The sequence below is a fragment of the Coptis chinensis genome, chromosome 6 (genome assembly GCF_015680905.1).
Source record: "Coptis chinensis isolate HL-2020 chromosome 6, ASM1568090v1, whole genome shotgun sequence".
NCBI classification, from domain to species: domain Eukaryota; kingdom Viridiplantae; phylum Streptophyta; class Magnoliopsida; order Ranunculales; family Ranunculaceae; genus Coptis; species Coptis chinensis.
In genome coordinates this window covers 19,580,864-19,608,742 of record NC_141461.1, presented here as the reverse complement: position 1 = coordinate 19,608,742, position 27,879 = coordinate 19,580,864, and the positions used below count along the sequence as shown (strand labels likewise).

Here is a 27,879-nt window from a genome sequence, read left to right as displayed (position 1 = left end):
TCCCCCCAGAATCAAGAGAAGATAAGTAGGCAGTTCGCTCCTCGACGAAGTCGGTCTTAACCATATTCTAATCCGTTCTCCTTCTCTCCCTTTGTATGTAAAGGAAATACCAAAACGCCCCTTTACATCTATCATATTATTTCTACTAAAACTAAAATAATAATATTTGTTAGATACGGGTTCTAATTCTGAAACTTATAGTAATATACTTATTTTTCTTATGTCCTATCACATGTATATAATTCTAAGAGGATGCTACGTTAACTAAATATATGTTAGTCTAGTTATGTTGTTTGTTGATGCCAGTAATTTGAGACACAAAAAAACAAATTGAGTGTGTTAGATGTCAAGGCTAAGGGTGGGGGTCCTACAGAAACTCGTATGACTACACAATTTAAGAGACAAAAAAGAGCTTAAAGAAATAGATTAGCAGTGGTTATGAACAAAACCAGTTTCTGGCTGCCAAGGTTATAAGTCGGTATGTTGAGCATAGTGGTTCAAGTATGGGAGAGTGTTTGACTGTGTGATGGAAAGGAATGTAATCATTCGTGGTTATGCGAATTCGGGTCCTTTTAGTGAAGCTGTCTCTATGTTTGATCAGATGAGATTGAGTGGCTTTTGTGCAAATAAGTATACGTATTCCTTTGTTATCAAAGCTTGTGCGGTTCTAGGAAGGTGTTTGATGAAATGGTTGTAAAAGACATTGTGAGTTGGAATTCCATGATTGCTGGATATGCCCAAAACGAGTTTCCTCGCGAAGCTATACAACTTTTTCATCAGCTGCTGCAAAACAATGCTCCTTGTGTTCCCGATGAGGCTACATTTATTGGTGTTCTTCCTGCTTGTGTACAGGGGGCATCCGTCAAACAAGGAATGTGGATTCATTGTTATGTTATAAAATCTGGGATGAAAGTTAGTGCTCCTCTGGCTAGTGGCCTTATTGCAATGTATGGAAATTGTGGTCATTTGGACACTGAAAGGTGTTGGGTTTGTGGAACCGTCGAGCTTTGCTCCGGTGATGGCAGCGAGGAACTAACAGTTGTGAAACATAGATGGCTGGATTAAGCCAGTTTTTCACTCTTGGACGGACCCGTCGACTCAGCCCCACATTTGTGTAGTTTTTCTCTCGCATCGAAGTCGATTTGATCGACCAACTTTAAGAAGTTTGGACGGACCCAAAAGAACCAACGAGATCCATGCACATTTCTTCCTTCCCGTTTGAAGTCGGCTGATGTGACCAACCTTGAGAAGTTTGGATGGCCCAGTGAACCGACCGAAATTAGATTTGATCGAAATATTATGAAATTTTGACAGTTTGTCGAAATTTCAATAACCAAATCCACTTTCTCATGAAATTTTCTCCCCACCTATATAAAGAAACTTATGGTTAGGGTTGAGATAACTTTTGAGAGATTCATTTCTTGGGTATTGTGGGAGCTCTATTGAGCTAGGGTTTGAATGAGGCATCTTGTTCTTGATTCTTAATATCTCTTGTAAACTCTCCAATCTTTGCTATAAAGGAAACTTGGCTCTTGTGTGGATGTAGGTAATATTTACCGAACCACCTAAATCTTTGTGTCTCTTTGCATATTTACTTCCTTATTTATTGTTTGCTTGTTATAGATGATGATAAATTAGTGATTTTGCTTGTTTGAGTTTGTTGTGATAACTACTAAAGTCTTGGGTGGGTGATTTTCTTGGTATGATCTCCAAGTTGAAATCATTTGGGATAGAAAGTAGCTAGATTGAGGTGTGACTTTCTAGTGAAATCTCCCAACAAGTGGTATCAGATCACGGTTTTGAATCATTGGAACAAGGTGTGTGAGGAAAGACTCCACCTTTAGCATTGAGAGCTAGGTGTTTGAAGAAATTCCTCTGAGAGAGTCTCCACCGTTGTATTGGTTCAAGTGGAAGTCATGACGACCGAAAAAGAAAGCTACAAGATAGAGAAGTTTGACGGAACAAACTTTGGCTATTGGAAGATGCAAATCGAGGACATAGTCTATCAAAAGGATTTGATGAAAACATTGATAAGTGAGAAGCCCGATGAGATTCCGCAAGACAAATGGGATTTGCAAGATAGAAAGGCATTAGCCACAATCCGATTGAGTCTCTCGAAGTCGGTAGCCTTCAATATTAAAACTGAGAAGACGGCGAAGTCTCTCATGGAGGCACTTACTACGATGTATGAACAACCCTCGGCCACGAACAAAGTCTATTTGATCACCAAGCTATTTAGTACGAGAATGTCGGAGGGGACCTCCTTCAAGGATCACCTAAATGAATTCAACCAAACTAAGGACCAATTGGAGTCGGTTGAGATTACACTTAGTGATGAGGTGCTAGCTTTCACTACACCAGAATGGTCAATTCCTAACAGACCATTTTTTTCATTTCTAACGGATATATCCGTTACTCCTTAAGTTTTTTGTTAGTATATATCCCAATTTATTTTTTTGACCCAACTTTTAATATATTTTACCGATAAAAAAAGAAAAAAATCGAGAAAAAAGAAAATAAAACAAAAGCCTAAAAGCCAAAAATCAAAAGAAAGTATAAGTCTAACTATCTCGCCTCTTCACTCTCCCTTCCCATTACCCATTTCAACTCCACCAAACTCAGAAACAATCTCCATTACCCATTTCAACTCCACAGCAGTTCAACAACTACTCTGGGTTTTCAGGTACGTTTTTTTTTTTTTTTTTTTTTACTTATATGAACATTGGGTGGTGAATATTGGGCTTGTTCTTTTTTTGGTATTTGGAAGATTAACATCTGGCCGATTCGATATATGTCCCGTGATTTCACTAAGCGATTCAATTGTTGTTGGATTCGATTTCGATCTTTCCGTGGAGACTTGTTCTCCGGGTGTTATTCTTGAGGTGAGTTTTATTTTATTGCTTTTTAATAAAGATTTCATTTTTATTGTTTTATTTGATTTTTATTGTAATTAGTTATTATTTAGCTTTGATTCTTGAATACAATCGATTAATTGCCTCCCAGTTATTTTACAATAGTGAAAAATAATTAAGAAACACACAAGCTATTGAATTTTATCTGCAATGCCCAATATATTTTTATTTTTCGATTTGTTATTGGTGCATTTTGGATTGAAGGGAAACAATAATGTTAACACAGAGACATTCAGCTTTTGCTGTTATCTCACCATCTGTTGGCTAAAAATTATTTTTTGTAGATTGTTGTTTTGGGTGCATTTTCCAGCTTGATTATATTTCTTTTTCTAATGATAATAATAGTAACAATAGTAGGGGAAAAGGACTCAAACATCAAAAGAAGAAGCTCCACAGTTTTTTTTTAAGAAAGGCGATAGTTTTCTTCTTAAGTTTGGTCAATTCAATCAAATTAAGTATGGTGTTGAGCTTTTTCATATGGGCCGCACATTATGTGGAATTGTGGCCCATAAATGTGAAGACGTGATTTTGAATTTGATTGGGGTGAGTCCACTATTGTATCCAGTGAAGGATATTTTGGTTGTTGATTTCCAAACTTTTTGAGTTGCTAATAAAAGTAAGTGAATATTTTTGAGTTGTATCACAAGGCGTCAAAATAAAACTGAAGAACTGAAACGCAGTCATCAGAAAGAGAAAGAAGTAAAGGTAATACAAAAATTAGATGATGACGTCTTTATTATACAGTTTGTAAAGGGTGTATGGTGTATAATGTATAGTTCAGAGGATACATCATTTGAGGTTTTGAACTTTGGAAAAACCAGTACTTCAAATTAACTTGAACTCGCTATACGTGTTTTGGATTAACGGCGACTTCAATTTAAGCACTTTCGGGTTTTACTTGCTTTCTCACGACGGAAAATGGTGACCTGTTTTTAGAATGTTTAAACTTACCACAATTACTCTGTTTTCGATCACCGGTCGGCTGGTCTTGGGTAATTCGGTTTGTTCGATGAAAGAATTCAACTGCTTTCGATTAGTTTAGCCCCAATCTCTACTCTCGAGTCTTGAGCAAAGCAGTTGTGACTTGTTGGCCCATATTTCACTGCCTTGACAAAACACCATAACAATTTAATTGGGAGACAAGCTTCAAGTGGTGGGTACTTAGCACTTCCAATTGTTTTGGATCTGCCAGATTCTCAATGATTCCCTATCAAGTCAAGAAAAATGAAAATGATCACTGCTTTTTGCAACGATGTGGCCTATTTTAAGATATTTTATACACATGGTTTAGAGCCTTCCAATCATTCCTTGGGAATTTGGTCACCGATTTGCATGATATTTGTTTGTTGAAATGCTTCAGTAAAGTTTGGTCAATCTCGTTGCAAAAGATGGCATTTATTAGACTAAAAATGAGATGGGTATATTAGTGAACAACTTGTGCATGTCTAGAAGATGGAATCATGTGGCTCACTCTTTGTTCTGCGCCATTGGGTACTTCAATGACGAGTCATGGGAATGTATTTTTATTGCACGAGAATGATAAAAATTTGGAAATGCCCAGTTTTGAGTTAGGTAATAATATTGGATCTATGGAACTCATGGTTGTTCCTAAAAGAAAGGTAATCTTGTTTTTGAGTAAAAAAGTTGGTTTCTTTTCCGGATTTTGGGTGTGTATAAATGGGTGATGGTTGTTTGTGCTTTTGGTGATTTATGTTCATACATTAATTAGTATTGCTTTGCTAGGATTTCCGTTTCGATAATGTCTTTGAATACTTTTTCGCGTTGTAGTTCAAAACGAAATGATTTGAAGACCGGATGACCTTTACCTGATTTGAAATGATTGCCCGATTAGTGTTTTTGCATAATTATTCATCTTTTACTTTGCTTTATGTTTGATCAATAATATGTGCCAAATGTTATAGATAAACATTGTTTGGTATGAAAGCTATAGTTACCTTGTTAAAGGCATGAAGAGTTTTCATTTCATCAAAAGCGAGTTCTAAATATCTTAGAATGCACGATTTGATTGAGAATTCAATGGAAAATACTAATTGATTGTATGTTAATCTATTCATGGCATCCTCAATTTGTTGTTGTCTCTGTGATTTGTAAGTGGGAGTAGTGCATACTAGGCGATTAGCTTAGAAAAACAAGCGTAAGATAGAATTTTCTGAAAATGTTGGTGTATGACACTTATCCATTGTGTAGCTGTTTTTTTCTCATACTTGATATGTTTCCTTTTGAAGGGTTGACTGATTTTCTCAAAAGTTTCACTTGTTGCAGCTAAGTCTAATTTTGAGGTAAAATATTAATCTTTATTGGTTTAATAGATGTGGTTATAAAAGTTTGCTTCTTTGTTGGTTATGTACATAGCTCCTGGATTACATACTACTTGAAATCGATAATTAGTTGTTGAGGATATAAGAGTATAACTAGGCTAGACTTTTTCTTTTAGGTTGGTGCATATTTAATTTCATTAGTTGCCTTGCACTAGAATAAATCAAATCAATAGGTAGTGTTAAAGTAGCATCTGTACTCACAAATACAATTTCCTAGTGGCTCTTTCATTCTGAAAAAAATATGGGCATGACATATATTCATTGTATTTGTTAGTTTTGAGTTGTAGATATGGTGGAAATTATATGTTGCATTAAGCGACAAGCTATACACCTGCAAAATTTAGTGTTCTAACTGTTGCTGCCCTTATGGATTGAAAACAATGTTACCTGCATTTGAATCTTATGATGTCGTTTATTTCTTGCTTTTTGGTTGTACTTGGATAGCTAGTTGTCCGCATTTATTTATCTTGATCATTATTTCCCTTGGTGTCTAAATATAGTATAGAATGTCCGAACCAATAAATAAAGAATGGATGAGTGAAAAGGAAAGAGGCGTACACGATCTATTCTATGGGAGTCGAGGTTTTCTTAAATTTGCAAAGTGGAAGTTGGGTGGGAAGAAGTGTCCTTGCCCGTGCAAGAAGTGTCGAAATAGGTATTGGTTGACTTATAAAGATGTTGAGCACCATTTAGTCTCAAACGGTATAGAGAAGTCCTATTGTGTATGGACTTTACATGGTGAGGACTTATCTAACATTGCCGTTCATCCTCCGGTGGTTGCAAATATTGGAGAAACAACCATTGGTGATGTTGCTATTGAGATGGAAGACACCGAGGAAGAAACTATTGGGGAGGTCGGATTGGGATGGGAAACTTTGTTGACTCTTCTTTTTGGATTGCATGAAAGAGTTGTGGGTGATGGCGAATCGGGACCCGAGTTTGATGAGCCTTATGTTCCCGAACCGGACTTAGGAAAGAGATATTATGAATATAAGAAAAAGGCAAGGAAAAATTGTATCCTTGTAGAACTTCATGTAAAGAAGGTCCCGGTCCGAACTAGTACTCTCTTTTATCCTTGTTGTAGAACTTCACAATGTAAAGAAGCAATTTGGTTGAAAACTTTGGAACTAGTATGACCGCCATACTCTTATCCTTGTTGAAAAAAAAAAAAGGTTGCCTAAAGGTAACACACTCCCGGAGAAGTATCCGGTAATGAAGGAGATGTTAAAAGACTTAGGGATGAAGGCTACGTGCATTCATCGTCTGGAGAACAATCAGTATCTTATATTGGAAGACAGAGAAAGATTTGAGAATGTCCCGAGTGCCAAGCTCCAAGATATAAAGTTAAGGAGGGGGTAAAGGGAAAAAGAATTCTAAGGAGCCTAACAAAGTATCTTGAGACATTTTCCTTTAATTCCAAGACTTAAAAGCGGTTGTATAGTATACCGTGGATAGCACATGAGATGACATGGCATGCACGAAGCGAGACTTTCGTGGCTTATATGTGTCATCCAATTGATTCGGTCGATGGAAAATTTGTAAAGAAAAGTGGCCGACTTTGCTAATGAGCAAAGCGAATGTTTGGCTTGCAATTGCAACCGATGGGTTTAATCCAGCGTGGGCATTCAGTCTACTAGTTATAGCTGTTGGCTGTCATCATCGTGCCTTACAATCTCCCCTTCCATGTGCATGAAATCAGAGTTTCAGATGTTGTCTTTGCTTATACCGGGTCCCAAGGCACCAAAAGGAGACATTGATGTTTTTCTTGAACCTTTGTATGACGAGTTGAAAGAGTTGTGGGAAGGAGTGCCAGCTTATGACATGAACAAAAAAGAAGACTTCACTTTGAAAGCTATACTAATGTGGGGATCCATGATTTGCCCAAGATATGGAAACTTAGCGGTCTCTGCGCGTAACACATGGTTACAAAGCTTGTCCTATTTGTGGTGACAACACTTCTTCCATATATTTGAAGTCTAGTAGGAAGAATGTATACCTTGATTACCGTATATTCCTTAAAGGTAATCACCCATTCAGGAGCGGCAAGTACTTGGGACTAGTGGGTAGCAAGAAAGAGGAGCATAAAATTCCTCCACAACGATTAAATGGTGATGCACTTTTGCAAACGTTGAGTTATGTGAAGTATAAACCTGGTAAGAAGCGGAAGAGAGGCGGTCAAAATGTGGTTAACGACAATGAGGGTAATGTAGTTACATTGGCATGGTATAGAAAGTCCATATTGTTTTTCCTTGTTTACTGGATTCACCATAAAGTTCGTCATGTTATTGATGTGATGCACACTGAAAAGAATGTTCTGAGCACATACTGACCACGATCCTTAGTAAGAAAAGACAAATCAAAAGATCTTGACCGGGCATGAGAGGATATGAGGGAACTTGGCATACACGAAATCGGTGGATGCAAACCCGACCCTACAAGTGGGAAACAAGTTAAACCTACTGACCGTTCATTCTAGATAAAGCGGAGAAGATGAATTTTCTTAAAACTTTAAAAATTTTGAAGCTCCCATCGGGTTTTCATCTAATCTGAAGTAACATCGTCGGTCTTGATCCACCTTGTTTGCTTTCGTAATGAAATCACATGACTATCATGTGATTATGCAATATCTTTTGCCCGTGCTACTTCAACATGCTTTTCCATCTCATCCCGATTTGCGGAGAGCTCTTCACCGATAAGCTTATTTTTAACATATTGTGTTTCGAAAGTTGTAATTCAAAAGAAATCCAAGATGCCAAATACATGGTTGCAGAGGCATTGTGCGTGTTGGAAAAGTACTTTCCACCATCATTTTTTGATATTAGCATCCACCTTGTTGTGCATCTAGCTGACGAGGCATTGATGTGTGGACCAGCTAGAGATCGTTGGATGTATCCGTTTGAGAGGTAAATTATGCTTCTTTCAATCCCCATTGTTTTTGTCTCGGTTTTAAATAAAATTAATAAATGCATTCATGGGTTTATCGCTTAAATAGGTCGATGAAGGAGTGCAAAGATATACCTAGTAACAAACGATTTGTTGAAGGATCGATTGCAGAGTCGTAATCTTGTTTCGAAGTCTGTTAGGTATGCAATGGAGTACATTCCAAATCCACGAGCAAAAATCACAAAAGCACTACTGGTGAAGTGTTTCTAGATGAAAATGATGAATATATTGATGAGGGGCTGTGCTTGGAGGTAAAGATGTGATTTTGTCTTGAACAATTTGTACAAATCCGTAGATGGCTACTTTTTTAGGTTGGAAGTCGATGGACTTGGACGATCACTACAGTGTTAGTTCTTAGCATGTGTGTCTATTTTCCCGTAATAAATTGATATATATATATACTAACTTTTTTGGTTAAATTTTAGTGATTATCGTGAGTCTTTGCAATCTAATTCCCGAGGCAATAGGAAAGGGATAGCAAAGACAGAAGTAGAGATACAAACAGATTTTATCGACTGGTTATATAATAAGGTATTAGTTAATGGAGATAGGAAGATACGATTTTTATGTTATTATTTACACTTTTTTGAATTGTGTTATGTTTTCTTTGTGTAGTTGCTGGAGAATGATGACACTTCATCTGAATTGTGGTTCTTTGCTAGAGGGCCATTGTTCAAAGCTAAAAGTTTTCGAAAGTATCACGTTAATGGTTATTTATTTTCTACTAAGTCTCACGATGAGACCGTTCTTACTCAAGACAGTGGTGTTTGCATGAGTGCAATTACTACATTCACATCAAGTAGGAAAGATAAAAATCCTATCGATGCATCTGCTATGTGGTATGGGGTCATCAAACAAATACTAGAGGTGGATTACACAAATTTCAAAGGAAGTGGTGTTTTATTGTGGATCGGGTTAGAGTGGAAGATAAGACCAATGGCTGTAAGCTATGCCCAGACTCTAACTTGTTGATGGTAAATTTTAATCGGCTCAAGAGCTCTGACAAAATGTTAGATGAGCCGGCCATTTGCGCCAAAGAAGCCCATCAAGTGTTCTATTCGAGAGATCTAAAAAATCTTGATTGGTGGGTGGTCATACATTCACCAAGGCGAATGACTAGTCAAGTGGACCAGCTAGAAGTACCAGAAAACTTTCAATCTACTCTTGCACAGCAACCTAATTTGAGATCATTGTTAGAACCACGTCGATGATTGTTGTGTGTGTACTTGTAATTTTGAAAACATGTTCAAAATACTAGTTTTCTCTTTTGATGATTATGTACTAGATTTGGATGCTAATATTTTGATATCCTGGTTAATTTGATAGTACGTGCTCTTCCTTTATTTTTTCTTATTTTCTTTTTACTTGATCTATTCTACATTTTTAAGATCTTAATAATTGTTTGTTATATGTCATATTTGAAGTGTTATGAAATCCTTGATAATATGTTTTCAATTGTTGGGAATTGTTAGGTTGTTTTTGAATAATGGAGTCAGGTAATAGAAATACACACTTGCAGCCAAGATCGATGCATCTTCTCCCACAGGTGAATGTAGTTCTTGGTCATCCAAAACGGCACAATTAAGAGGTCCTTCTGGGAAGTTGCTTGTTGAGGTGTGGTCTAATGGCCAAATTGTTGGACCAAATGCAAGCAACTTCAAGACTGCAATAGGGAATGAAGTGAGGCTTCATATCCCGATCAACACTAAAGATTGGCGACTAGTGAAAGATGGCTTTAAGGATGCTATTTGGAAAGCCTTGACGGTATTTTTTTTTGTATTGTTTTTAGTCAACTCTACCTTTCTTTAATCTATATCTCACCATATTGTTTCTTATCAATCACTTTACTCATGACAAGGAATATGAATTTAATGTATCCAATTTTGCTTGCTTTCGTCCATGGGTTGAGACAAATTATCCTCAAAAACTTAGGACTTGGAAAAGCGGCGTGATCGGTCAAAGTTCTTGGCAAACACCGAAAGCATTGAAGCGGCTAAGGCAAACTGCCCACCGGTGTTAATCCAACTCTTTGGGTTGATTTTGTTGACTATGAGCTTCAACCTAAAGTAAAGGACAGAAATGCAAAAAATGCAAACAATAGGGCAATGAATGATATTGGTACTACTAATGGGAGGAAAACCTTCTCCCAAATACATAAGGAGCTGGTACGTATCACTTTTGAAATAAAAATATCGTTTGATCATGTATAAAATTTGCAAAACAATTAACTATGCTAGCTGACTAATATATTTTCTTTTAGTTGTCTTTCTTTAGCACTATTACTAAGCATTGATTATTTGCTTGTAGCAAGAACAAAACCCTCAAGCAAAAAAGGACTCGGGTAGATGATCGGTGCAAGGGCCGTGAACGCCGTGATGGTTCAATTTTGGCAAGTGCTCGAAAAAAAATATGTGAGTAGAAATTTTGTTTCTTTCTATTAACTAAATGTAGTTTTTGATTGCTATCGGATATATTTTTAGATATTTGATTTGATTTTTAAAAATATATATATTTGCGGGATCAAGTGAAAGCGGTTCAGAAAGAAGACTAGCGAAAGGGAGAGACTAACATCAAGACATCGACTCCGATCGTTGATCAAGTACTTGGCAAGGAAAAGAAGAACCGTGTCCGTGGAGTTGGTTCTAATATTACCGTAAAGCGGCTACAACATGCTGCTGTGGCAAATGATTTAATCAACCAAATGGTCACTACATCAGGTTGCAAAGGTCGAGGCCGACATGGCTTCATTGAAATCAAAGGTCGATGGAGACATGTCCGAGGTCAAATCAATGCTCAAGGTCAATTTTTTTTTTGCAATTAGTGGTAATGGTTAGAGTTGTTAATTCTTGATCCACACATAAAAATATCCTTGCATCATCTACTCCATCACGGGTTCTCATTCAACAACAACTATGCAATAATGTGACGACCAATGCCGAAGCACATATATGGGTGTGACTACACCTAGAACTGAACTTGGTTCAAATTCTGCTCAACGGCATTCTTCAACTCCTCGAACTTGACCTCTGCTTTTGGGTCGCTTGAACGACCCTAGAGTCACATTACTAGATAAGTTTGGTGCAGAAGTTGCTAAGGGGTCTGTTGATGTTGGTGCAACAATTTGTCATGGCAGAATTCTGGTTGGTGGAGAGAGAAGAGTGTATATTGATGAAATATTGGTTCCCGATGCTGCTGTTTATGACGGTCCACAAGATGGTAATGCAACTTTGAACGCGTGGGTTGAAGGAGGGTATATAGCTTGGCTTGATGGGCGATTGAAGTATGATTGCTGTTTGTAGGTTTTAGATCTTTTTTGGATTGCTCTACTTTTTGGTTTTTGTGCTTTAGTTTGGAAACTTAAGAAACAAATATGGCGTTAAACTTTGATGTAGTTGTGGTTGCCATGACTTGGAACTGTTAGTGTTATCATGACTTAGAATCTTAATTGTACATAGATGTCAATTCTTTTTATTAGTTTTATGTCTTGACTTGCCTTGTTGTAAAGAAATCAAGGCCTTCCGTGTATTTAAGTTTCGTGTGCGGATGGCAACATGGATAGAGATGATGAGATGCTTGGAGCAATTAGTAGTCACCGGGGGATCGTAAAGCCCTGGTTAGTTTTTTTCCTTCTTCTTTCCATTAGCTATTTTAATTTGAAGTTTTACTTTTATTTGCCACTAATGATTGTGTAATTGTTTGATGCATGCGAGGTTCATAATGTTGGAACTCCATTGTTGCTACTTGTGATTATCGCTAACATATCTTGGTACATACTATCCTTCTATCTGTTTTTTTTTTATTATTATTTTGGCTTTTCTAGTATATGAAAACAAGATGCGTAACTAGTACATACCTTCCTTCCGGTTTTCGTATCGCGAGACCGCCTTACCCTGATGAACCAATGAACACGCGATGATCCTTTCACTTTCGCTTTCTTGAGCGAGAAAAGTTTAAGAGAAGTTCCTTTAGTTACTACGAGTTCCTTTAGCAAGAGAAAATTCTTTTTTGATCTCAAGTAAAAAAAATTCAAAAAGTTTTTTTTTTTTAGAGATTTGTGAGTGGTTTTTGTTTGACTCCGACCATTATATTTATGGTAGTGTGTTTTAAAAAAAAAAATATTATTATTATAGTTGGTTTATTAATTACATTTGTTTGGTTTTACTGAAATTGTAGATAAGAGAGAGAGATATTATCGGACTCAACTCGTGTGATAAGCCCAAGCTAATTCTCACAACTTGTAAAATGTAAGATCTCTGCTTTGTCATTTTGAGAATTTGATTTTATGGGGATGGGTGGATTGTGGGTTCTGGTCTTTCATCTTATCCGTTAAGGAATTCTCATACTTGGATTCAATTCATGGTCTATTGAGTATTAATCTCTCTTCACATCCCGCAAATGTAACCGAATCTTTGTAAATCCCGTGTGGGTTTCTCTTTCCAACTTATGGACGTTGAAATTTTATTTTCCAAATTTACTTGCATGTGGTGGGAATCTGTGTGCATGAGTAAATGGAGTAATTGGGTGTCATCCGAGATCTTCAATGGGCTTCTACTTGTAGTGGAATCTATATAATATTCTTTTTATCAAGTGAAGGCATTTTCTTTTTAGAGAGAATTGTTGTTAGTTATGCATTTCTTTCTCCTTAGTATCACCATAAGTTGGAGCACATTTCTTTCTCCTTTGTTTCAATGCTTTTATGATTGAATTATGGTCACCGTAATGTGACAAGCACATTATCATCTTGTCCGTTTGATCATTTTAGTTGAGGGTTTTTCAATTAATGATCCGTCTTTCAATTTTGTAGACGTGAATCGTCTTTGAAGGTCTGGTTCTACGCTCGTTAGTTGAATCATTATATGGTATATGTTTGTAAGATATGGTGATACGAGAAAAGGCTAGATTATGGATATAATGGCTTTCGGTGCCTACAATACCCAAAGCTTCTAGATCAGCTAGGGTAAATACTCCTACCATTTTTGTATGTCTTCCTAATTTTACCAAATATGAAAATGGTTCAACTTCTAATTTGTATTTTACGGTTTTGAGAAAACGTTCTTATAAAAAAGAAAGTTGAAGACAATAGTATGTGTGCATTTGAGTTGCTTGCTCTTGTAGAAATGGAAACTTATTGCAAGAGAGAGAAAGTACTCCTATTTCTAGTAATGTATCCCCGAAAAGTTATTGCAAGAGAGGGAAAGTACTCCTGCTTCAAGTAATGTATCTTACGGTAGAGTTCAACCCACAATTGTCAAAGATACCATTAAGAAGGAATTGCTAGATGAAGAGAAACCACTAAAACTAGAACCCCGTGATCAAGGAAGCTCGATGAGAGTGTTTTTGCTTCGAATTTGGCTTGCAAGGTAGCAATAAGGATCGCGTTCCGGATAATGGTATTTGCTTCAAGATTCAGTGTTTGTGAAAAGCGAAAAGAAACCGAAGGTTACCAAAGAAAACAAAGAGATGTTCTCGCAGGATGTCTTTGAATCCTACAAACGGGAAGTTGGAGCCGAGGCGAAAAGATTGGTACCTTACCAAATGGTAATGTGCCCGACGACACGCAGTTATGAGTACCCAATGGATTTAGATACTAAACCCCCGCACTTGTAAGTTCCGATAGTAGTGTGAAGGTGCCTTTGTGCACCGACCCCATTCTTCATGGTCCTTTTCCTAGGTACCATGATGATGTAAAATTAGTTAGTAAAGATGATGACGAAAACTCTTACGGGTGCACCCAACCTAGCACCGTGACTTTGAAGACTTTTAGGGCACCACCACGTATTGGTGACCGCAGGATACGAAAAGTCTGTTGGCATCCGGATCTTTGGAAAGTTGCCCCCTAAATTGAAAGATGGGGATCTTTTTAATAGTGGTAAGCTTCTTTCTCGTTTATTTATATCGTATCCCGCCCGTTGAGTTGGTATTTTGTTAAATCTTAATTCAATGATCACATTTTAATTGGGGTTCTCTTATTTTATAGATGGGGACATGAAGCCTGTTTTCCTTGAAAGGAAAACTTGTTACCGCAGCCAAAGGTCTCAAAGGAGCTATCCTTTTAAGAAAAGGAGGCTATATGAGCAAAGCTCGGTGTCCACATCCTACGAGGGATCAATAGTGAAGGAAATTCTAGTTCGCTCAAGAAGGTCAAGGATAATGAACTCTATTTTGGAGGAACAAAAAATGGAGGTCTATATTTGACCATGTTATCGGCTTTGTTTAAGCTGTTTTACGCCTTTGTGCAATGTTTTCTTGAAGATCATTGTTTGTTTTGCAGCAAGTGGGGCTTCATGTTCGGTGGGCTGCTCAAGACTTCGTCCCTCCCAAATCAAAGATTCTCATGGTAATAGAAATTGATTATGTGTCCTTGAATGATATTGGCTTCCGACATTTAAGGAGTTCTTACATGCACTTATCTTCCTTATCTCGAAAGCTCGATTATCAAGTCCTTCAAGATACCGTAACTCTTTATCGAGATTCGGAAAGTGCAACCGTTGGTTCACCAAGGTATCTGAGCTTCCTATTTTAGTATTGTGGTTTCGGACGATCTCAGAGCGGTCTTTGTCCCAAATAACTAGCGCTTTCTTGTCCAACTTGGTTGATTTTTTATTTAAAACAGTATCCATCTCTGCTGTTTTTAATTGTGTCTTTGTTGGCATGTTATTTGTTTATAGAGGACAAGAATGGAAGCGGTAACGCTTTACTTGGGGAGGTCTCTGTGTTGATGTACTTCTGCAGGGAAAGAAGATTAGGGACAACAACAAGACATTACTGCAAACTGGAATCTCTCATAGCAATAAGCTGGATGGATTGGGCTTCTCACTCGAGCCAAATGTTGTAAATTCTCCACCACCTCTCTGCCCTCAAGACCCTCCCTTTCTGCTCCATTGTGAGGCACAACCACTAACTAGGTAAGTGATCTGCTCAAAAAATTTCAAATGATGACACTGTTCTTGTTAAGTACCAGAGACCTTTTGATGTGTCAATCTAATGCTTTCTTGAGCCAGAACAATAGTTACTACGAGTTCCTTTAGTATCGATTCGTTTTTGTTACTACTTGGCATTATTTATTGATAGGGGCGAAAAAGCAGTTTGATGGGTTAGTCATTAGTAGGTTATATGCTTGTATAGGAGGTGAAATAGTATTACAAACATTAATGCTTTGAAAATGCAGAAACTGTCCAGGTTTTAGGATTCGGTTTTCTCTTCAGGAGGTTGCAAAAGTTCGTTCCAAATGAAAGGATTATATAATTTATTTACCGATCAACTTTTCAAACCGTCCGGTTTATTGTAGCACTACTTTTATTAGGAGATCGCCCCAAGATCTTGGGGCCACTCCACCCCTTGCCTATTGGTTTTGACTTTTTTGAGTTGGAGGCTCCAAAGTTAATCCATTCTCCTCCTTTCTTCCTTCATAAATACTTGTTTTGTGCTTATTGGTAGATAATGATAAACTAAGAGCAAACCTCTTTAATTTCTTTGTGTAGGCGGATGGCCTACTTCACACTTTGCTTGTGGGACACTAAATTATGTTGCTCAAGAGGTATTTTTCTGGTTCTATCTTTGTTTAATCATGAATTGGTTTTCACTATTGCATCTTATGACGGTTTGTATTTTTCCCGGTGTTTTTTTTATATTAGGTTCTTAATGATTAAGGTTATGATGGAACAACAAATGGATATATGGTCCTTAATGGAGTGATTCTTTTTGTTCTTATGGCTCGCTACTTGCCTTTTGACGAGTCAAATCTAATATCTCTGTACAGAAAGGTGACTACTTAAATATGATTTCCTTCCTAATTCAATATTAATATTTGATCAGAGAAGTGTTGCATGATCTAGTTCACTTGAAACTACTGATCAACAAAGGCTGATTTTACGTGTCCTTCATGGTTTTCGTCCAGCGCAAAGAACCTAATTAAGCGCATCCTTGACCCCAATCCTCTTACTGTAAGTTGTCTCCACTCTCGAGAAAGCTTCTTCCACGCTAGTGGTTTTATAGTTAAACTTCTGACCCCAAGCCCAATCTTTGAGCTCGTTTTGTACTGAAATCAGCATCGTAGATTTGATGTGTTTGGCTTTTCTATAATGTTACACCTTTTTATGTTCCCCAGAGAATTACAATCCCTGACATACTAGAAAATGAATGGTTTAAGAAAGGGTATAGACCACCAGACTTTGAACAAGGAGAAGACGTAAGCCTCGATGATGTTGTTCTTTGTATTTAACGACTCAAAGGTATGATCGCTAATTTCGATGAATTGAGCCCTTATGCTTTGTTTTTTTTATTTCTCGTGCTTTCGGTGGTGTTATTGTAACTGTAAAGAGTATGATTATGTTCACCACCATCGGGTCAAAACAACCAAAGATATGATCAAGCTCCCTTTGCAATTTATCTCCTAAAAATTTCATTTTTCGGACCGACTAATGAATGCTCCTTTGTAATCGTTTGTTTACACCTTCCAACTATAGGGTCTCGTCACCGAGAAACACGCTTTTACTTCTCGCAAAATGAAATAATGTCTAAAATAGAGGAAGCCGCCAAACCTCTTGGTTTTAATGTGCACAAGAATAATTACAAGGTAAAACGCTGCATCTTAATATGGTATATTGATAAGGACGCCCACAAGTTATATGATTAAGCATTTTTAGCAAAATTATTTGATTAACTTGGCAATATGCCAACCATATTGCAGATGAAGTTGAAAGGTGACAAGACCGGAAGAAAGGGCCATCTTTCGTCGCCCACAGAGGTACAAAATGATTCCTTGAGCAATATGAACTCGTTCTTATCACGTGGGCTGTTGCTATAACATGGTATTTACTACCTTTTTCTTTTCTAGGTTTCAGTTACAATTGATGGTTGTCAAGAAAAGATTCCCCCTTTTCTCGGTCGATCGGGATTGTATATCGAGGGTTCAGTTCTCCACCGATTTCTGGTGTTGATATAAGAGTTGTAACTACAGATAATAATGGCGGCGACGGCTCCTCTGCGAAAAGGTGAATTAGTCTTTGGAAACGACAAACCGAACCCGGATGGTTTCTTTATTGGTGGGCCTCTATATGATGATGCTTGATTCTGAGATTGAGGCTTCAAAGGTTTGAAATCTAAATGATTTGATTTTCTTGATAATATATTACCGGGGCTGCTTGCAAATCTTTTTCCAAACCTTGCTAACCTTTTGTATTGCATTGACAACCCATATGTTTGGATACCTCATATTTAAATTGGACACGCAGATATCTAAAATTTGAGTCCTAGTAGTGTTGATGTAGTATGGGGACTTGGAAGTATGCATCTATTCATCTCTTGCCTTGATTTTATCTATGATGTTGACATTGACATGCTATTTTCGGATAGCGATTTGTACACTTGTAGGTGACTAGGTGCGGTGTCTTTGTAAATTAGCTAGTTTCAGTTTTTGCCTTTCACTTTCCATTTTATATTGTTTAAAGTGATAATCGATGCATTTTGTCTTTCAATGAGGTGATGTTAAATAGTTATTGTGGTGGGCCTCTAGATAAAGAACGTTGTTCTAATTTTGTGCTTAATTGTTTGTAGCTTCGGTTATCATTTAAAATCAATTGGATCAAGTTCCTTTTCTTGTCGGAAGCTTAGTCAAATTGCCATATGTATATACCCTAGAGAAGAATCTTCGTGAGTTATTTCCTTCTATTCTCATCACTAAGTGGTGAAGATGGCTATAGATGAGAACTTGTGCTTTGGGTTCTCTATCTTTTGGTGCCCTCTTTCTTATATCTGTATTCTTGGGGTCCAAAGATTTTCTATTGTTAAGATTGTGTTGTGTTAGACCTTGGTCATACATGGGCCCCTCGATACATCGCCGGTACCTATAGCATCGATGAAAAGAATCACCACTCTTGAAGCTTTTCAGATCTCTCAGAGAATTCGAAGAAGAGTCGATGGCGAAGGAGAGAGGGTCCAAGAAATCAATTTGCTTCTCCATAGTCTCGACTTAGTACATTCATGTCCACCACTGAAGCCTTTGGGAGCTCCTTTCTCTGCCTGACCTCGGTGAAAATTTTGTACTCATCATATCATTGTATATAAGTATGAGAAGTCGATCCACATAGTTCTCGCTTCTACTCATCCGACATTATTTGACCAAATTTGTATTGGATATTATTTGACCCAAGATTTTTTTTTTTAATTTAGTGGCTACAGTTTACTAACGGATATATCCGTTACAAATAATAGTTAGTAAACAAGTGACCACATCCATTACTAACGGTTATATCCGTGAGAAACAAATTATTTTCCGCTTAGAAACCGCGCCAAACTTGACTAACACTTATATCCGTTACAAATGACAAATTTAATCGGGTCACGAGTTGTTGGCTATCCGTTACAAATAATTTTAGTAACGGATATAACCGTTACTAATATTATTAATCAGTAACGGTTATATCCGTTACTAAAGTTGGCCTAAGTGAGAGTGACGCCCCTGAACTAACGGATATAACCGTTAGTAAAAATATTAGTAACGGATATAACCGTTAGTAAATGTCTTTTCTGGTGTAGTGTTTGGCGATACTTGGACAATTGCCTCCAAGTTGGAAGGCGACTATGGTGGCTATTAGTGGCTCTGCGGGAATGACCAAGTTGAAGTTTGAGCACGTTGTTAGTATGGTACTAACTGAGGAAATCCGGAGACAAGATTGTCCGTCATCTTCGGGATCAACTTCAGGGTCGGCATTGAGCACTGAAAGTAGGGAAAGAAAGTCAAACAGGAGTCGTAGTAAGAAAAAGTGGAGAGGGAGATCGAAATCTCAAGCCCCCCAATTGCAAAATGTTGAACACAAACCTCGAGACTTAAGTGAAGTTGTATGTTACAACTGTGGTAGGCCTGGCCACTATAGTCCCAATTGCCCGGCACCAAGAAACAACAACAACATTAATAAGAACAAGAAAAAGAATCAAGAAGCTAATATTGTTGAGATGGTAGATGATACTTTGATATGTTCGATGGAGCAAAAGAAGGAGTCTTGGGTACTTGATTCCGGGGCATCTTTCCATGCTACCTCACATCGAGAGTTCTTTGAGAACTTCGCCGAAGGTGACTTTGGAATGGTCTTTCTCGGCAATGACCAACCTTGTGATATTGTCAGCAAGGGTGACGTGCATGTCAAGATGAATGGCTCGTCATGGTTATTGAGGGATGTCAGACACGTTCTGGATTTGAGGAAAAATTTGATTTCTGTGGGGCAATTGGCAAGTGAAGGATTTGTTACAGTCTTCACCAGTAACACTTGGAAAGTCTCGAAGGGTTCAATGGTTGTTGCAAATGGTAAGAAAGATGGTACTCTCTACATGACTACACATGGGTGTGAGTCGATTGCTGTGGTACATAGCAAAGAGGATCCGAATATTTGGCACCGCAAACTTGGTCACATGAGTGAGAAAGGAATGAAAATCCTTCACTCTTCTAGTAAACTCCTAAAGTTACAGTTGACTGAAATTGACTTCTGTGAGAACTGCGTATTTGGAAAGCAGAAGTGGGTGAGTTTTCAGAGAATGGGTCAGACTCCGAAAGCTAGAAGGCTTGAGTTGATTCATACAGATGTCTGGGGGCCAGCTAATGTATCTTCACTTGGCGGAAAGTTATATTTTGTGACTTTCATTGATGACCATACTAGGAAGGTGTGGGTCTATTTCTTGAGACACAAGTCAGAAGTATTTGAAGTGTTCAAGACTTGGAAGGCCATGGTTGAGAATGAGACAAGCTTGAAAGTAAAGAAGCTGAGATCCGACAACGGTGGAGAGTATGAGGATTCAGGTTTTAAGAAGTACTGTGCTGACAATGGCATCAAGATGGAAAAGACTTTGCCAGGGACACCTCAGCAGAATGGGGTTGCAGAGCGAATGAATAGAACACTGACAGAGAGAGCTAGGTGTATGCGTACACTAGGAGGCTTGCCCAAGTAGTTCTGGGCAGAAAGTGTTAGCACAGCAGCTTACCTGATTAATAGAGGACCATCAGTACCTTTGGACTTTAAGATTCCAGAGGAAGTGTGGAATGGGAAGGATGTGAACCTTTCCCATTTGAAGGTGTTTGGTTGTGTGTCCTATGTCCACATTAGTGACCAAGCTAGAAGCAAGCTTGATGCTAAGTCACTAAAGTGCACCTTTATCGGCTATGGCGGTGATGATTTTGGGTATCGCTTTTGGGATGATCAAAATCAGAAAATCATTCGTAGTAGAGATGTTGTGTTTAATGAGAAGGTGATGTACAAGGACAGAGATGAAGCACAAACCAAGGAATCGAGTACATTGAGCGGCACAGAGTATGTTGAGTTGGAAGACTTTGATGTAAGTCGTGGTATAGTGGGAGCCCCACAGTCAGAGGATGACAGTAGTAGTGACTCAGAGAATAATGAGGATACTACACCACCGAGTCCATCTCCACCTCGTGCCCCAAGGAAGACATCCAGGCCACATGTACCGAGTACGAGATATCCGCCCTCCACCTATGTGAATTACTTGCTACTTACTGATGGTGGTGAGCCTCAATGCTATGATGAAGCATTGGAGGCGAGTGATGGAAGCAAGTGGGAGCTTGCTATGCAAGATGAGATGAAATCCCTCATCTCTAATGGCACGTGGGAGTTAGCCAAACTACCCATGGGCAAGAAGGCTATACAGAACAAATGGGTGTTTAGAGTTAAAGAGGAACATGATGGTTCCAAGAGATACAAAGCGAGGCTAGTAGTCTAGGGTTTTCAGTAGAAAGTAGGCGTTGACTTCACAGAGATATTCTCCCCAGTGGTGAAACTAAATACTATTCGGTCAGTGTTGAGTATTGTTGCAGCGGAAGATTTGTATCTTGAGCAGTTGGATGTTAAAACTGCCTTCCTCCATGGTGACCTAGTTGAGGAAATTTACATGTTGCAACCGGAGGGTTTCAACAAGAATGGTAAAGAGAATATGGTATGCAGGCTCAGAAAGAGCTTGTATGGTTTGAAACAAGCCCCTAGGCAGTGGTACAAGAAGTTTGATAACTTCATGCAAGGAAATGGCTACTATAAATGCAACGCTGACCATTGTTGCTACTTCAAGAGGTTCAACTCCAGCTACATCATCCTATTGCTATATGTTGATGATATGTTAGTGGCGAGTTCTGATATGTCAGAAATTGGGAGATTGAAAGAGAAGTTAGCAAGTGAGTTCTCTATGAAGGACTTGGGTGCAGCGAAATAGATTCTAGGGATGAGGATCAGAAGAGATAGGCAGAAAGGTATTCTGGAGTTGTCTCAGGCTGAGTATGTTGAGAATGTATTGAAGAGGTTCAACATGGGTGGTGCGAAACCAGTTTGCACACCTTTGGCAGTCTACTTCAAGTTGTCCAAGGAACACTCTCCCAAGACTGTTGAGGAAAGCAACTTCATGGCTAAGGTACCATACGCCTCTGCCATTGGAAGTCTTATGTATGCCATGGTTTGCACACGTCCGGATATAGCCCAAGCAGTGGGAGTTGTCAGTAGATTTATGTCTAATCCTAGCAAGCAACATTGGGAAGCCGTGAAGTGGATATTGAGATATCTGAGAGGTACTACAGAGAAATGTCTATGCTATGGAAGGGGTGTTGTGAACCTACAAGGATATGTGGATGCCAATTTTGCAGGTGAGGTAGATCACAGAAGAAGCACTACTGGTTATGTCTTTACAGTAGGTGCTACTGCAGTGAGTTGGATTTCTCAGTTACAGAAGATCGTTGCTTTGTCTGCCACAGAAGCAGAGTATGTGGCTGTTATAGAAGCAAGCAAAGAGATGATTTGGTTACAGGGATTGATGGAAGAGCTTGGGATGAAGCAAGAGAGAAGTGTGTTACACAGTGATAGTCAGAGTGTTATACATCTTGCTAAGAATTCCACCTTTCATTCTAGGACCAAGCACATTGGTCTCCGGTATCATTTTATCCGATCTCTGTTGGAGGATGAGGTTTTGGCACTTGAGAAGATCCGAGGGAGTGAGAATCCGGCGGATATGTTGACCAAGACTGTGCCTACTGAGAAGTTGAAGTTGTGTTCAACTTTGGTGAGTCTTCTTGCTTGAAGACCATGATGGATGAGCCGAGTGTTTTATTAGTAAATTGGATTTGGATGGAGTTTTTTACAATTGAGATGTGATGTGCTTGTAGAATCTCGACAGGTTCCAAGTGGGAGATTGTTGGGTTTGTGGAACCGTCGAGCTTTGCTCCGGTGATGGTAGCGAGGAACTAACAGTTGTGAAACATAGATGGCTGGATTAAGCGGCTTTTCACTCTTGGGCGGCCCGTCAGCATCAGTCCCCCACATTTGTGTAGTTTTTCTCTCCCGATCGGGTCACCTAATCGACCAACTTTAAAAAGTTTGGACGGCCCAAGAGAACCAACTGAGATCCATGCACATTTCTTCCTTCCTGTTTCGAAGTCGGCCTGATGTGACCAACCTTGAGAAGTTTGGATGGCCCAGGTGAACCGACCGAAATTTGTCTTGACGAAATATTATGAAATTTTGATAGTTTGTCGAAATTTCAATAACCAAATCCACTTTCTCATGAAATTTGCTCCCCACCTATATAAAGAAACTTATGGTTAGGGTTGAGATAACTTTTGAGAGATTCATTTCTTGGGAATTGTGGGAGCTCTATTGAGCTAGGGTTTGAGTGAGGCCTTTTGTTCTTGATTCTTAATATCTCTTGTAAACTCTCCAATCTTTGCTATAAAGGAAACTCAGCTCTTGTGTGGATGTAGGTAATATTTACTGAACCACCTAAATCTTTGTGTCTCTTTGCATATTTACTTCCTTATTTATTGTTTGCTTGTTATGGGTGATGATAAATTAGTGGTTTTGCTTGTTTGAGTTTGTTGTGATAACTACCAAAGTCTTGGGTGGGTGACTTCCTTGGTGTGATCTCCAAGTTGAAATCATTTGGGATAGAAAGTAGCTAGATTGAGGTGTGACTTTCTAGTGAAATCTCCCAACACAAGGGACCTGTTCTGCAGACTGCCAGAGAGAAATATTGTCTTATGGAATGCCATGGTAAGGTGTTATGGGATGAATGAGAGTGCCAATGATGCAGTTGGTATGTTCTCAGATATGGTTGACTCTGGTATACAACCAGATGGTATAAGCTTTATATCTGTCTTATCAGCTTGTAGTCACGCAGGTTTAGTTGACAAGGGTTGGGAACTCTTTAGAAAAATGGCAAATTATGGAGTTGACCGGTGGGAAGAACACTATGCTTGCATGGTGGATCTTTTGGGTATGGCGGGCCAACTCAACAAAGCTCTCGAGCTCATTGAGAGCATGCCTGTGAAGGGAGGGAAAGATGTCTATGGAGCATTGCTTGGTGCTTGCAGAATTCATAATAACATAGACCTTGCTGAAAGGTTGTTTGTTCTTGACTCCCAAAATGCTGGCAGGTACATTATTTTAGCTAAGATGTACGAGGATGCAGGTAGGTGGACGGATGCAGCTGGAGTGAGGAAGGCATTGAGGGAGAAGCAAATAAAAAAGCAACCTGGATGTAGTGCAGTTGAAGTGGATTGTATACTCCATACGTTTGGAGTGGAAGACGAATCACATCCACTGAAAGGGCAAATTTTTGATACTTTAGAACAATTGGAAAAAATAATTGAGGAAGATTTGATTGAATAATGTTGACCTTTTATTGTGGAAGGGTCGCTTCGTCCATGCCTTCTTAAAGAGGTTGCTTCAATGTAAATTTTGTTGTTTAGAAGTCTAGTACTAACCAGTGCATGTTATGTTGGTTGTACCTATAGAAGACTAGAGTATGAAGACCTTCACCGCCATCACGTATTGCTCGGCTCGGTACCGCTTCTTCTAGAAACGACTACGATCGAGTTAGATATAACAAACTAACAAAATTAGTTATAACCGTATTAGAGAACTCTATATATATAAAGAGGTGTAATCACTCAGTGAAAAATAATGAGAAAAATTCTTCTGTCTCAGTCTTCATTTCTTCTTCTTCTTCATACTTTGTTTCATGGTATCAGAGCCATTGAACCTAAGTTCTTCATCATGATCCACCATTAAAGAATCAATTCAGAGTCCTCAAATTCAATAGAATCATCAGGTTTTACTTCATTTCTTGATTTTACTTCATTTCTTCAATCTTTGTTATAATGACATCAAATTCTCATTCTTTCCTTCATGGCTTTACATCCGCATCATCTAATATGAATTCAATAAACATTAGTCATTTTGTTCCTATTAAACTCAACAAGGATAATTTTCTTCTATGGAAATCATTGTTTTTGCCGATTCTTAGAAGTAATAATCTTCTTGGCTATGTGGATGGCTCACTTGTATGTCCTCAAGAGGTTATTTGTGTTGATGGTACAACAACTGTTAATTCTCATTATCTTGATTAGGTAAAGCAAGATCAGACTCTTTTGATTTGGATTAATGCAACATTATCTGAAAGTGTGCTTCCATATGTTATTGGAATGACTACTTCACGAGAGTTATGGAATGTGTTGGAGCGAAGGTTTTCAGCAATTACTCGATCACACCAAAGATCGAGTTGAAAAAACAAACTCCAAGCTACCAAGAAAGGTAATGATTCGATGGGAGAGTTCTTACAAAAGATCAAAGAAACCTCAGATAGTCTAGCTGCTGCAGGGGTTATAATAAGTGATGCTAATTTAGTTTCTTATGTGTATAATGGATTACCATCTAAGTATGAAGCATTTTGCACAGCAGTGAGGGTTAGAAAGGAACAAGTGCTATTTGATGAATTGCACAATTTGTTGTTGAGTGAGGAGATTACTATAAGTGAAAGAACAAGAAATTTGATTGCTTCCTCACCTCAAGCATTTAGTGTGAATAGATTTTCTCAGCAAGATATTTCTCAAAATGGTTATAAGAACAATGGATATCAAGGTAATGGCTATCAAGGTAATGGTTATCAGGGAACTGGATATCAGAATAGAGGAAGAGGTCGTTCAAAAGGTCGAGGAGGATACAATAATTATCAAGGAAGAGGATATCAGAACTCTCAGAATTCACAGAGTTATCAGAACTTTGGTTCAGCATCTTCTTCAAACTCTCCAGTCACACAAGGTGCAAAGTCTGGAAGCATAGGAAGGGTTCAGTGTCAAATATGTGGACGAACTGGTCATGCTGCTATAGATTGTTTCAATAGGATGAATCATGCCTATCAAGGAAGGCAACCACCATCCATGCTTCAGGCTATGGCTGCCCAAAGAAGATCTACTCCAACATGCGCCAATTTATCTGATGAACAATGGGTTGCTGATACAGGGGCAACAAATCACATGACTGCTGATATTAATAACTTGGCGCAACATTCACCTTACACTGGAAGTGACAAAGTCTTAATGGGTGATGGTCAAAGTCTTGACATCAACAACATTGGTAATTCCTATGCTCATACTTTAAATTCCTCCTTTCACTTGAAAAATATTCTTCACGTGCCTCACATATCACAAAACTTGCTATCTGTTCATAAATTCATCAAAGACAATAACTGTTCTATTACATTCACTCCCACTTCATTCTTTGTGAAGGGTACTTTGGGGAAGACTGTTTTCCAAGGGAATCATGAGAATGGACTGTACCTCATGAAGTTCATGCATCATTCATCAAATCTACCTGCCTCGCATAAGTCTGCTGCCTTTGTTGGAGTCAAGACCACTGCTCAAACCTGGCATCATAGACTAGGGCATCCAAATAATGTTTCCTTTTCCAAAATAATGACTACATATAGTTTACCTGTTGTTGGTAAAACTACTGGTCTTAGTTTTTGTTCTGCATGTAATCAAGGAAAGAATGTCAGACTTCCTTTTCAATCTTCTATTTCATGTACTACTTCAAAACCATTACAATTGATTCATAGTGATTTGTGGAGGCCATCCTCTATTCCTTTCGATTTCAGGATTCTTATATTATGTCTCTTTTATTGATGATTGGTCAAAGTATACATGGATCTTTCCATTGTATAGAAAATCTGATTTTTTTCTCTATGTTTCAAGTGTTTAAAAATAGTGTTGAAAATCAGTTTGATACAAAAATAAAAAGTTTCAGATGTGATGAAGGTGATGAGTTCAAGAGTAATGTATTCAACAATTTTTTAACTACTCATGGAATTAATTTGCAGTATTCTTGCCCTCATACTCCTTAGCAGAATGGCACTGCTGAGAGAAAACATAGACATATTACGGAAGTTGCCAGAACTTTAATTGCTCAAAGCAATGTCTCTCCAAAGTACTGGGTTGATATTTTTCAAACTTCAGTTTTCTTGATAAATAGAATGATCCCTCAAACCTTGTTAGTTACACCCTTTGAGAAACTCACCAATAAAAGACCAGATTACTCATTCCTAAAAAAAATTGGGTCTGCTTGTTACCCATGGCTTAAACCATATGTTTCTTCTAAACTCCAACCTAGAAGTACAGAGTGTGTGTTCTTAGGTTACAGTTTAGACCACAAAGGTTACAGATGTTTAGACTCCAAAACAGGAAAAATATACATATCCAGGCATGTTGTTTTTGATGAAACAAATTTTCCTTTCAAAACATTATTACCAGTTTCAATTCCATCAATTCCTTCAACAACAAAATCATCTATGATTGTTCCAGCTTTTTAATTTTCTTCATTCTACCAATTCTCAATCCAATACTCTTCCTATTTCTAATTCCACTCCTACCGCGGTAATTCCCTCTCGCCAATACCATTCTGTTTCTTGTCGAAGACAATCCTTCTCAAGTGTCTGAAAATAATCGTCTTCAAATCTCAGAATCAATTCCTATCACTCAAACATCATATCCCAATAGTCAATTACAATCTTCTACTAATCCGCTGTCAAGCACTTTACTTAATCCCTCAGTTCATACAAGATCAAAGTCGGGAATCTCTAAACCAAAGAAAATCTTTAACTTGAATGTTACAAGGCATTCTTTACCATCTGCTCTGGTTTCACATCTAGAAACTAAAGTACCGACTCCTACATGCTATACTCAAGCTGTTAAACATCCAGAGTGGAGACAAGCAATGCAAGTAGAGTACAATGCTCTCATTCAGATAGGAACCTGGTCGTTAGTTCCATCTGCTCCCCATCAACATCTTGTCAGAAATAAATGGGTATTCAGATTAAAAGAAAAGATTGATGGCTCGATTGATAAATACAAAGCAAGATTAGTGGCAAAGGGATTTGAACAAGAAGAAGGCGTGAACTTCAATCAGACTTTTAGTCCAGTGGCCAAAGCTGCAACCATTAGAATGATTTTATCATTAGCAGTTCAAAAGGATTGGCGAATTAAAACAACTAGATGTAACTAATGCTTTCTTGCATGGTACTCAAAAGAAGATGTGTATATGGTTCAAATTTGGCTTTATTGATCCTCCTCAAACCTCATCATGTCTCAAACTACATAAGTCTCTATACGGACTTAAAGCGATCCCCAGAATGGTATGAAGCTTTGATGAATGTTTTGGTTGATATAGGATTTACCTTATCTCAAGTGATCCTTCTTTATGTATAAGATCCACGGCTCGGGGACATTACATTTGTTCTAGTATATGTTGATGACATACTGGTTACAGGGAGTTCTAAATCTTATTGTCAAGCTTTGATTGATAAGCTAAGCACAAAGTTCGTCATGAAGGATTTAGGTGACTTACATTTCTTCTTGGGATTGGAAG

At 38.2% G+C, this 27,879-nt stretch overlaps 2 protein-coding genes across 2 annotated transcripts; both read left to right on the top strand.

Annotated features, from left to right (window-relative positions):
* The first annotated feature begins 285 nt into the window (after nt 1-285).
* Nucleotides 286-23,971, top strand: LOC147491985 (pentatricopeptide repeat-containing protein CRR2, chloroplastic-like). The gene is made up of 2 exons (XM_086568574.1): nt 286-980; nt 23,178-23,971. The coding sequence occupies exons 1-2, from the start codon at nt 688-690 to the stop codon at nt 23,845-23,847; spliced, it is 963 nt and encodes a 320-aa protein (XP_086424700.1). The 5' UTR covers nt 286-687; the 3' UTR covers nt 23,848-23,971.
* An 811-nt stretch (nt 23,972-24,782) lies between these two features.
* LOC147491984 (uncharacterized) lies at nt 24,783-26,078 on the top strand. Its single transcript, XM_086567372.1, has 2 exons — nt 24,783-25,593; nt 25,746-26,078. Exons 1-2 carry the CDS (start codon nt 24,783-24,785, stop codon nt 25,781-25,783), a joined length of 849 nt encoding a protein of 282 aa, XP_086423498.1. The 3' UTR covers nt 25,784-26,078.
* The last annotated feature ends 1,801 nt before the right edge of the window (nt 26,079-27,879 follow it).

Bases quoted from the DNA above. Each gene is read 5' to 3' on its own strand.
- LOC147491984 (XM_086567372.1), top strand. From the start codon at position 24,783: ATGGGAGAGTTCTTACAAAAGATCAAAGAAACCTCAGATAGTCTAGCT. The intron at 25,594-25,745 runs GTAATTCCTATG...TTCTTTGTGAAG, and splicing joins TCTTGACATCAACAACATTG to GGTACTTTGGGGAAGACTGT.
- LOC147491985 (XM_086568574.1), top strand. From the start codon at position 688: ATGGTTGTAAAAGACATTGTGAGTTGGAATTCCATGATTGCTGGATAT. The intron at 981-23,177 runs GTGTTGGGTTTG...TCCCAACACAAG, and splicing joins GGTCATTTGGACACTGAAAG to GGACCTGTTCTGCAGACTGC.